The sequence below is a fragment of the Grammomys surdaster genome, unplaced genomic scaffold (genome assembly GCF_004785775.1).
Source record: "Grammomys surdaster isolate TR1022 unplaced genomic scaffold, NIH_TR_1.0 125098, whole genome shotgun sequence".
Lineage (NCBI taxonomy): Eukaryota > Metazoa > Chordata > Mammalia > Rodentia > Muridae > Grammomys > Grammomys surdaster.
Window position 1 is genome coordinate 228948 of NW_021620001.1, and position 11920 is coordinate 240867.

Sequence of the window (11920 nt, forward strand, 5' to 3'; positions counted from 1 at the left end):
CCTTGCCGCAAGGTTACACATCACCAACAGGACAGAATGTCCTGGCTGCATTTCATCTCGGATCCAATGTTGGAATCACAGAGTATCAGAACTAGTCAGGGCCTTTTTGATCACGTGAGAGCTTGATGTTAGATGTATAAGAAATTGGCTTGCCCAAGGTTGCACAATATCGCTCTATAGATTGAGGGGCCAGCGCCCTCGTCGTTCAGACTCTTTTGCTCTGCTTCACTTGAGGATCGGTCAGTGTGGGTTATGGTGTCAGCACCCAGTTATGCTGCCATCTGTCTACCACATTACCTTACCTGCCACCCAGACTTCATGTTCCTAACCAAACCCAGCTTTCTCCCCTGAATTCTGGGACACAGGTAAGCTGCTTATATTTAAGAAGAGAAGAGACATTGGCCATTTCTGCTTCAGAATATACTGTTGGGAGCGGATAGCGAGTGGTTGTGTCCACTCGGGTCTCTTTTTGTTTCAGGACTGCTTATAGGGGAAGTCTTGTCCACCGTTCTGAGTAAGGAAGGCATCAACATCCTAACCCACCTCCCCAGGGGCAGCGCTGAGGCAGAACTCATGAGCATAGTCCCGGTGTTCTACGTTTTCCACTACCTGGAAGCAGGAAACCATTGGAATCTTTTTTATCCTGACACATTAAGTACAAAACAGACCCTGCAGAAAAAAATAAAAGAAGGTAAAAAAAAATACCATTTTACACATCATTTTCAGAATTTTAAGCAAATTATCTTATTGAATATAATATTTCAATTGTTAAGAATTATACATATATGATTACTTATAAAAGAATTTTAGCAAAAATAAAAAAACCAAACCATGGCATGTCCTCTTTCTGAAGCATTTTGGCTTAACTTACTAAAATGCTTGGATGAGAAACAAGACACCTGTTTCCAGACTCTACAGTGCTCTCCCATCCTCTCTGAAGGGGGGGGGGGTCAGAATGTTCTATTTGATTCCCAACTCAAGTAATTCACACAGTTCCTGTGAGAAGTCCAGTGCTGGCCACAGAGCCCATGCTTTCTGCTCACACCACCAAGGGTTCCCCACCCCATGGCTGATCCAGCATGCCCGTGAAGTGATGGACTGTCTTCTTTTGTTCTGGTTCCTCTCAGGGATGGTGAGCGTCTTGTCCTACAGAGACGCTGACTACTCCTACAGCATGTGGAGGGGGGCAAGTGCTAGTACCTGGTAAGTAACAGACTTACCTTCTATTTTCATACAGTAGTTGATCCATTCGTGGAGATGCCCAGTGGGCAAAGGCACCTGCTGCCAATCTGGGCAGCCCGAATTCCATCACCAACACCCACATGGTATAAGGAGAGAACTGACTTCCACAAATTGTTCTCTTGTCATGAATGCACATACTAAATGATTGAATGAATGAATGAATGAATGAATGACTTTCATAGTGAAGCTCTCCTCCATTTGTTTTGACACCCCAGTCCTTCCACACCTCTCTCTCCCTCCCTCCCTCCCTCCCCCCTCTGTCTCTCTCTCTCTCTCTCTTTTACAACCACATCTGATCTAGGTAAGGGGTGTGGATGTACCTTCAGATAGATTCTGGACTTGACAGCCTTTCCCCAGCTTCAGCACATCACCCTGGTTTGGGCCAGCTTTTTCAGTTCTCATTCTTTTGACTCCAGACTTGATCTCCTGCCCTGAAACTGAGCACAGAAGCCACGGTGGCCTCAGGGCTCAGAGCCATTCAGAGGCTTCTCTTCCCACCTCGGGTGAGAACCAACATTTCCTTATTTCTCCCTCACCGTGACTTTGCTCTGTGCTCCACTGGAGGAGCCCTTTGGTCCCTCATTGCTCCTCTAACTCACAGGATAGTACGTGCTCCCCACTCAGGTCCTCTGCACTGACTCCTCCCTCTGTTCGCCATGCTCCTCCCAGGGCAAAACTGGATGCCTTACTTCAAGGACTTACTGAAAGTTACCTTCTTAAGGTGGTCTCCGCTGTCTCATTCTGTATAAAACCACACCCCACTGCACCCAGTGCATCCTCCTTCCTCTCTCTGTGTCCCCATAAGATGCTTGCAGTGTGTGGGCAGCTTCATGAGTTCCTAGGACCTCATATCTTCAATAAATCTCATCCAGCAAGTGATAGTTTCTGTAATCCGTATAATTTAAGGAAAGACAGTCTGAATGAGTCAAATGTGTAGACAGCAGCTTGTTTTCAAAACATGCTCTCTTGCTTTGACAGGATTTTTAATTGTATTTATTTTATTGGGTTTTTATTTCTCCCTTTGGAAGATACTTAATTTTAACAAGCAAAAAATGAAACCAATAGCTGGCCATAGTGCTGTGTACTTACAATCCCAGCACCTCGGAGGAAGAGGTAGGAGGAACATAAGTTCAAAGCTGGGCTGCAACACAAGGCCATGTCCACAAAGAGTGAGAGACAAGACAAGACTTGATGGGTGCCCAGTACTTCATGGGCCCTACTGCATAAAATACACTTACAGTCTGCAAAAATTTAGAATTTTTTGACAGAGTCTTTTTATGTAGCCCTGGCTAGTCTGAAACTTACTTATTTAGATCAGGCCTGAATTGCAGCAATCCTCCTGCCTCTGCCTCCAGAGTGTTAGGATTGTGCGTATGTACCACCATTCCCAGCAAGGTACAATAAGTGAATTTTAGATGTTTTTGAAAATTTCATCCTTTCTTGTAATCTCTCTTGAACAGTCTTATCTTTGTCCAAGACCTCCATCACTTGTAAGTAAATGGCTCTCTGACCAATGTCTCTAATGAACATCTTGAGACTTTACTTTTCTCTTCTGGCTGCAGATCCACATTTCTGAGTGTCTGGATACAAACAGCGCCAGATACGGTGCATCCCAAAGCCATTACTTTTTTTCTCAGACATACTTTCCGGTCCCTCACGGAACCCTCTGTCTTTCATTAAGTCAGAGTCATCAGCTGGTTTTTGATACCCTCCCCTTTAGATCTGTGTCCAGCCTCAGCTCACAGGGCATCCAAAACTACAAAAATAAACAAGCAAACAAAAACACTATTATTAAAGTAAATAATAAAAAAGATATTAATGGGAAAAGCCCCAAGGACAGGAAACTGTAAGTATTATACTGATATTTTAATACAGTGGAATAGATAGGTGGGCAAGAAGCTTCTAGACGCCCATTTGCCATTTGGAAGCATGCTTAGTTTGTGTGCTAGCTAACAACGCAGCCGTCATGGATGAGCAGTTTGCATTTGCTGGCTGGATCTTGAAAGCAGTAGATGCCTGTTGAGAGACGGAAGGGGACACAGAGAGGAGAGAGTGTTGTTGTTGTTGTTGTCGTTGTTCAACTATTCTTTTGTGCTTTGAGATTTTTGAAAAGTTTTGCTCCTGAAATTTTTTCTTTAAAGTGCATTTTAAAAATACAAGTTAAAACAGGTTTTTTTTTTTCCAAGACAAGGTATCTCTGTATAAGCATTCTGGTTGTCCTGGAACTTGCTTTGCAGATCAGGCTGGCCTTGAACTCACAAGGCCATCATCAGCCTGCCTCTGCCTGGTGTACTGGATTAAAGGCATGCACCACCGCACCTGGCTAAAGCAAAGTTTTTAAATCAGGAAAAAGGAGAGTCAAAAAACCAAAGGACATGAGAGGGCTTCCAAGAGTGGGCTCTCGGGCAGCTAGAGAGGTCATGAATTCTGTCCTTGGTGTCAGTCTGGCATGGCTGTTAGTGGGCAGTAGTCACTTTCTAAGTAGGTGAGATCAGTAACACCTCTTGTCAGGTGGGGGTTCTGAGTCCACAGCAGAGCTAAACAGGAAGAGAGGCTGCAGAAAGAAGCCAGACCTCAGAGAGGCTCAAATACCAGTGATCTTCCTCTTGTACATCTTGCTTTTATGGGTCAGTACTTTGACTCAAAACTGTTTGCTTTCCCCCATCTCCTGTAACTTTTAACTGTAACATGGCGTTTTTTAAAAAAAAAAAACAAAAATCAATTTTTAGCTTGAGTGCTAGCTAACAGTGTCATAAGCTAAGCAAAGATGTGCTGTTTATATTTGTTGACTAAATGTTTTGAAGATTTTTCAAATATCTTTCCTTGTCACCTTGCAAAATGACTTACTCTAGAGTTGTATGTCTGAATAAAGTCTTCAAATAAACTACTCTGTCACTAGAAAGCCAGGAGAAACTCGGTGATATAAACTCTGTGTGTGGTCTTGTCTTGAAGGCTGACAGCTTTTGCCCTGAGAGTGCTTGGACAGATAGCGAAGTATGTGAAACAGGACAAAAACTCAATTTGTAACTCTATGTTATGGTTGATTGAAAAGTGTCAGCTGCAAAATGGATCTTTCAAGGAAAATTCCCAATATCTACCAATAAAATTACAGGTGAGGAAATCTGATATGTAAATTAACATTAGTTTGATTTACAGCCTCTCATTTTATTCCCATCCTATTATAGGAGGTTAAGGAAGAGTGGGGAAGTATACAATTGTCCTAGCTTCATTGTGTTACCTTGATAAAATGCCCTGACAAGAGCAAGTTCTGTGAGGAAGGGCTTGCCTCAGCTCACAAGTGCAGGCCACAGCCCACTGTACCCAGGTAGTCATGGCGGCAGGAACCAAGCTAGTCAGACCATGAAGAGAGGATGAATACCTGCTCTAAGGTGCTAAGCTCACTGTAACCACTCTCCTGTTGAGATCTCCAGGATCTCAACCTAGGGAATGATGCTGCCCACAGGGTGCTTATCTTTTTTCCAACAATTACCCATAAAGATGCCCACAGGCCAACCTGATCTAAACAATGCATTGTTGAGACTCCCTTTCCAGGATGACAATTAGCATATAAATCAGACTTGAAGGGTTTTCAAGTATGTTATACTTGGTAGTGAAAGGGAAGCCCTTCGTTGACAGCAGGGGATCAAGTCTACATTGTTGCACATGTGATCTGAGAAATGTAGGAGGGGCAGAAACAGGACCCTGAGTCAACCCCATGTCTGAATCTTTCTTCAAAGTTAACTCATTTGTCCTTTTTACCAAAACGGCTCATGTTTATGATAGAAAACCTGTTTTAAAATGTGTGGGGTATGTGTCCCAAATCTTGCGATAACGAACAGTGCTGCAGTAAACATGGGAATGAAATGTGTCTTCCCTCCCTGGGTGTATATCCTCCTGGAGTAGAGCTGGTATACCAGCAGTTTTGTTTTTAACTTTTTGGAGACCTCAGTACCATGTTCTATAGTGGCTGTGCTAATCCCTCAGCAACTGGTGCAGTTCTCATTCCTCCACACCCTTGTCAACATTCACATTTTATCTTTCTGTCATATCCATGGCAACAGCGTGCGTTGGTGACTCCTTGTGCTTCTAGTTTGAGTTTCTCTGATTACTAGTAACGCAGAACACTTTTCATATACCTATTATGCCTGGAAATTTTAGTTCCAGAGTGGAGAAGAGGGGAGAAATGGAAAGAGAAGGGAGAAAGGAGAAGGGAGGGAGCGAAATTTATTATTCAAAGAACTACAGCCGAGAGTAGTAGAATGTGAGTGCATAAGATAAGTCTGGAGAGGTAGAACAGCTCCACTGGATGTCTCGTAAGCCTGGCATTGGATCACCCTGAAAGACCTAGGTGGAGTCTCAGAGCAGATGTGGCATTTTAACAGGACCTTGAAGGAGAGGGGAGTTTGAATGTGGTGGAGAATCTTGAGATGGAGCTGACAGGTGAAGATGGGGAGTTGGACTAAGACAGGCATGACAGAACTCCAGGGTTCTTGGGCAACAGTAAGCATCCAGCTGCAGTGCATGATGTAGAAACATAGAGACATCCCCAAAAGAGATCTGTACAAGACCATTTACCTCTTCTAAAACTCCATTTGTTCTAGGGTACTTTGCCTGTTGAAGCCCAAGAGAACACTTTGTATCTGACAGCCTTTTCTGTGATTGGAATTAGAAAGGCTATCGACATATGCCCCCTGATGGTAAGTACTAGCTTGCTTTCCCTAGCCTGGATTAGCCTGTCACAAACTTGGGGGCGGGTAGGGATCACCAGAGTACACTTCATTTCCAACTGCTTTGCATATTATTGGAAATAACCTTAAGACCAGAATCAAAGGGTTTCCCAACCGGGATAGATTCTAACATGTAGTCTAACCTATAGACTCGCCATGAGTTGACAGAGCTGACACTGTAAGCAGGAGACCTTCCGTGGCTCATTGTCACTGATCACTAAATAGTAGAGCTGGGAGAGTTACCTGGGATTGTGATTGGAGAATGATTCAATGTGTCTAGCGCCCCTCTTTTTTTTAATTTTAAATTCTATCTTTGTGTGTGTGTGTGTGTGTGTGTGTGTGTGTGTGTGTGTGTGTGTGTACAGGTGCTTGTCCACCTTAGAGGCCAGAAGAGGGCACCAGGTCCCCTGGAACTGGAGTTGTAGGTAGCTGTGAGCCACCTAATATTAATGCTAGGAGCCCAACTCGAACTCAGGTCTCCTGCAGCAAGGGCAGCCAGTTCTCTAGCATACTGAGCCATCTCTCCAGCCCCTGGGTTCCCACTCTCATCTCTGAACTTGTCTCTGCTAAACCTTGCCACTGCCTTCAGCAGTGCAGAGACTTTCTGGCATCCAATCAGTTTTACTTTTGGGGGTCATACTCTTTTGTTTGCTTGGAAGCTGGGGAAGTAAAGGGAAATCTACTTTCTTCCACCAGCATAGAAGCTTCCAGAGGTGGAAGATGGGAGATAGTAAAGTGCTTGGCTTTAGGCATGAGGATCTGAGCTCAGATCCGCACCATGCCTATATGCCAAGCCCTGGGAAGGCAGAGACCGGAGGATCCCTGAGACTTGCTGGGTAGCCAGTCTAGCCCATCAGGAAGCTCCAGGTCCCATGGGAGTCCATGTCGTAAAGAACAAGGCTATAAAAGCTTCTGAAGGTTATCATAGACAACAGCCCTTTGCCGAAAGACCTAGAGACCTGCACTGAGGTTAAGCATTTCTGCATGCAAAGACGAAGTCAACCAGACATGTCCTGTAAATCAGGCTACACAACTGAGCTGACATTTCAGTTCCCAGTGGGATGTGCTGAATGAGAGCCACAAAACCAGAAGCATTCTGCTTGGGTAGATCCATAAGCACTGGTGGTCACACTTACGAGAAAATAATCAGCAAGAACCAGCTCCCAGCAGGTAGATGCCGGTTGACACTCAATGCCCACAGGACACACAGGTTGATCCGGGAGAGGAGTCAGGCAGGATGCTAGCAGGTTTTCACTGGTCCCTCATCCACAGCAGCTCTCCAGCAATCTCAGGACATGACAGGAGCTCTTCCTAGGCCATTTCCAGGGCTGGAGAGCTCCAGCAACTCTGGTTCTGTTCTGTTTGTTTTGGTATAATCCTTTTGAGCACAAGACTGTCTCAGCTCTGCTGACACAGGTAGAAAATCCTGTCTGTCCTGGTGCTTCTCCCCAGGGGCTGGGGATGAATCAGAAACTCAAGGGACTTCTCAGTGAAAATAGGAACTCAGTGACAAAAAATAGGCCAAACTGGACACTCCTGTGGTTTCTTCTGAGATAGTCTTTACCCCTTCTCTCTAAAAGATTTGCTTTATTGATTGTATTCATAGGTCTCCAAGGTCTTCATAACCCCCACCTCCCTCCTCTCCCCCCCTTCCACCTTTCCTACCTCCTCTACTCTCCTACTCCCCCACCCAGCCATATGCCAGCAACCTTAGAGTTGCTCTCATCAATTTACAGGCTGATATTGGGAAAGGAAAGGTAATTGGCTTCTGCTCTTGCTTCCAGAAAATCCACACAGCGCTAGATAAAGCTGACTCCTTCCTGCTGGAAAACACCCTGCCATCCAAGAGCACCTTCACACTGGCCATTGTAGCCTATGCTCTTTCCCTAGGAGACAGAACCCACCCAAAATTTCGTTCAATTGTGTCAGCCCTGAAGAGGGAAGCTTTGGTTAAAGGTAGGACTTGCTTCACACAGGTGCTTGGCAGACGCTGACTGAGCACTGAGGGTCTGCACTCCTGGGAAGTGGGTTACACTGAAAGCAGACGAAGATGCCATCCTTGCCCAGATGGAACTATCCATCACGCCACAGGGTGATGAATCCTGTTACTCAAGTCATTATTCACTCAGAAAATGCTTATTCATTCATTCAACAGAGAGGTATTAAGCATCTGATGGATTCTTCCTGTGTCTGGGCACTGTTCCACACTCAAGGGACAAATCAACAAATATAACCAGAGCCAAATAAATCTAAGCTGGCTGAGTGTGGTAGTGCACTCCTGTAATCCCAGCATTTGAGAAACTGAGGCAGGAGGATCGAGAATTTCAGATAAGACAAAACAAAAAGAAACAAAACATTCAGGGCCAACAAGATGGCTCAGTAAGTAAAGGGGCTTGCTGCTGCCCAGCCTAACAACCTATGTTCATTCACCAAGACTGGTGGGAGGGGAGAATGGGCTCCTGCAAGGGACCCCCTGACTTCCACAAGCATGTCATGCACAAGTGCACCCACTTACATACACATATAATAAATAAAGTTTAGATTATGCAACTGGGTGTAAGTCACAAGAACATGATAGGGCAGAGAGTCACTCCGTGTATTCAGAGAAATGTTTTCCCATTGCATCAGAGTATACTGACATGAATCTAAGGACTATACCCATACGGTAAATAATGTCACATGTGGTCTATGGTTGGCCAAAATATCATTGCGCAGCACATAACTGTATTTGAGTGTAAACATGGAGAGGAAGCAAGGCCCAAAGCTGTAGAGAAGGTCGTTTCTGGTAGAGAAATGTGCAAATGTCCTGTGGCCTTTGCATTCTTGGTGCTTCAGTAGCAGCATGGAGGCCAGTGGTGTGCTGAGCAGTGAGAAGAAGAGCAGAAGTAAGAGCAGGGGAGGAAGGACATTAGGGGTCAGTACAGGGTCTTGAGGATTATGCAAACAGTTAAAGCACCTGTCTTGGCACATGTTCTGTTGTTATAATAGAGTACCAGAGACAGGCAAAGGGAAGAGATCCCTTTTAACAAATGGCTCTGGGAGTCCAAGCACACAGCCCAGCATCTGGTGAAGCCCTCATGATGGGAAGACAAGTGGACCCTTTGGGGAGACAGAAGAGAAGATTGAACTAGAGTAACTAACCTATACCCCCAGAAAAGCATCCACTTATCTATCCTCATGAGCCAAGCTCTTTCTATCCAACACTGGTTCAGTGAGAACAAACCAGCATGAGCCACAGCCGTGTCCATACAAGAAGATGAACTGCAGCTGGGATGGGCCTGTGCTGTCCCACTTCCCAAACCGAGTCCTCCAGGGCAGGGCTGCCTGTCTCAGGCACAGCACGTTCTAACTTAAGTCACTGAGCCAAGGAGTGTGTGGCCTGACTTATGTCTCCCTAGGAGGCAGTAGTAGCTGTTGCATGGCTAGCAGTTCTGAGCCTTGTCCCAGTCTGAGTTTTTTAAACATTAAACAAGTTTTATGCAAGGTTTATGACTATCTACAAAATATCACCTCTGTCATCATTTTAAAAATGTTTAAATTTTAACACCTCAAAACCACTTCTTTGATGCTTTGGAAATAGCACAAAAACGTCTTAGGGAATTGTAAGATGAATTACAAAATCATACACTTTAAAAGCTAGGGGGAGCCAGGCAGTGCTGGCACACTCCCAGCACTTGGGAGGCAGAGGCAGCCGGATTTCTGAGTTCGAGGTCATCCTGGTCTACAGAGTGAGTTCCAGAACAGCCAGGGCTACACAGAGAAACCCTGTCTCGAAAAACAAAAACAAAAAAAAAAAAACAAAAAAAAACAAAAAAGCTAGTGGGAACTGAATAATTCAAATAATATTTAAAACCTAAATAAACCTTTCATTTTAAGTATGGTAAATCTGAGTATGAGCAGGATAAAAAAAAAATCTTGTTCAGAGTCATGTAAATCATGTAATAATTAATTATAAAAAGACACCCCAAAATTAGATTAACCTTACAAAAAGTCTTACCTTACTTTTAAAAAAAAAATTATCCCAAGAAAGGTTTGCAGTGATTCCTTCATGTTACTGGAGGAGAGCAAAGGTCAGTTAGGATCTACGTCCTGGGAGATGCTACACATAGGAAAACATGGGTGCCTTCTGTCGGGAAGAGAGCGGCCAACTGATGATGTGGGTGTCACCTCACACACTCTAGGCTGTGGCATTTTCCTCCAAGGAAAACGATATCATGCCAAGTTTGTTCTACCGATGTGAATAATGATGATCCATCTATGGATGGTGTTTGCTGGCCTATAAATTCTTTCCCCTGTGTATCTCTTGTGACTTTCACCAAATGGAAGTGAATATTATCTATGGACAGTGTTAGGAGACTGGTTCCACAGAACTAATGAACTTCCTGGATTGATCAGGTCAGTTAATAGGAGAGGATAGAGGATAAACCCAGATAGCTGGGTCTGCGAAATCCTGGCAGATCAGGCTTGCCGCTCCACTGTGAGACTGGATGGACTCCCTGGCATGTGTGGCCATTCTTCTACAATGGGGATGAGGGGCACTGTATTATTGGTTCTTGACTTTTCTAGGCCACCTTGATAAAGTTCTTACAGAGAAAAGAACCTTCTGGAAGAGAGAGAGAGAGCAGTCACTATGTGCTAGGGTTGCATTGAGTTCTTGTCTTTACTTGCACTGAGGAATGTCCTGTGTTGACCTCAGGTGATCCGCCCATTTACCGTTACTGGAGAGACACTCTCCAACATCCAGACAGCTCTGTACCCAACAGTGGCACGGCAGGTATGGTAGAAACCACGGCCTATGCTTTGCTCACCAGCCTGAACCTGAAGGAGATGAATTATGTCAACCCAATCATCAAATGGCTATCTGAAGAGCAGAGGTATGGAGGCGGCTTTTATTCCACCCAGGTAACATGTCCTTAGTGTGTCCTTAGCATGTCTTTAGTGTGCTCTTAGCATGTGCTTAGCCTGATCCATGTTCTTGTTTCCCACTTTTCACACTCTTTCTGGACTCTGTGATTCTTTTTAACAAATGAGCTGCTGTAGGTACAAATCAAGTCTAGAATCATAGGACCCTGGAGGTTATCTGTATTGGTAACTTCATTATTCAGAAGAGGACATGAGCCTAAGGAGGCTTATTCAAGGATCCACATCAGCACCCACGTTTCCTGAGTCTATACCCAGTGTGCTTCTTTCATTATCTTTAAAGACCATGGAAAGCTGATAGGTTATCAGTAATTACATCACATCCTATTTAGTGAGCAGTGGTTGCCATGGGAACAAAGGTACTGATGATTCCTCTCCTGCATGACTAACACTATAGTTATCTACCTATCAAATACATTTTCTGTCGTGACCACTGTTACGCAGTTGAATAATGCACAGTTGTGCATTATGTAACAATGACCACAAATATGATGACTCATAAAATTATAACAGAGCTAAAAACTTCCTACTGCTTACTACCAGATTTGTGGCTATCTTAATGTTGTATATAACACATTACATGTTTGTACTGGTGCTGATGTGAGCAAACTTGCTGCCCTACCAATCACATACACATGTGACACCTAAAACTACATACAGTGATGTTTGGTTAAGAATGACAGACAACTACATTACAGGCTTGTGTGCTTATTTGGGGTTTCTTTGCATTGAACACAGGAGCTCTCAGCTACTAAGGACATGTTCTACATCTAAATGCGCCCCCATCCCTATACCATAACTTGTCCTTATTGGGAATGCATTCATTCTGCTTCTAAAAGGGAACCACATTAATACATGCATGTTTCACAAGTAACACACTCAGGTGTGACGTTCACTGTATCTCTTGTTTGTGATTGACTTGCACTACTCAGGTTTGTGTGGGCACACTCAGTGATGCTTACACGATTGTGAAATTGCCCAGCAATCCATTTTCAGAGCATGTTCTGTCGTGAAGTGGTTCATGACTGTGT

The 11920-nt window shown here is 44.3% G+C and overlaps 1 protein-coding gene across 1 annotated transcript in view; it reads left to right on the forward strand.

The window, feature by feature from the left end:
* Positions 1–11920, forward strand: part of LOC114636981 (complement C5) — a 78608-nt gene that overhangs the window by 45861 nt on the left and 20827 nt on the right. Inside the window, exons 24-29 of the mRNA XM_028785105.1 lie at positions 479–691; positions 1128–1203; positions 4195–4354; positions 5844–5939; positions 7754–7925; positions 10666–10871. Of these exons, the coding sequence (XP_028640938.1) occupies positions 479–691; positions 1128–1203; positions 4195–4354; positions 5844–5939; positions 7754–7925; positions 10666–10871 (923 nt within the window). The remainder of the gene's footprint in view (positions 1–478; positions 692–1127; positions 1204–4194; positions 4355–5843; positions 5940–7753; positions 7926–10665; positions 10872–11920) is intronic.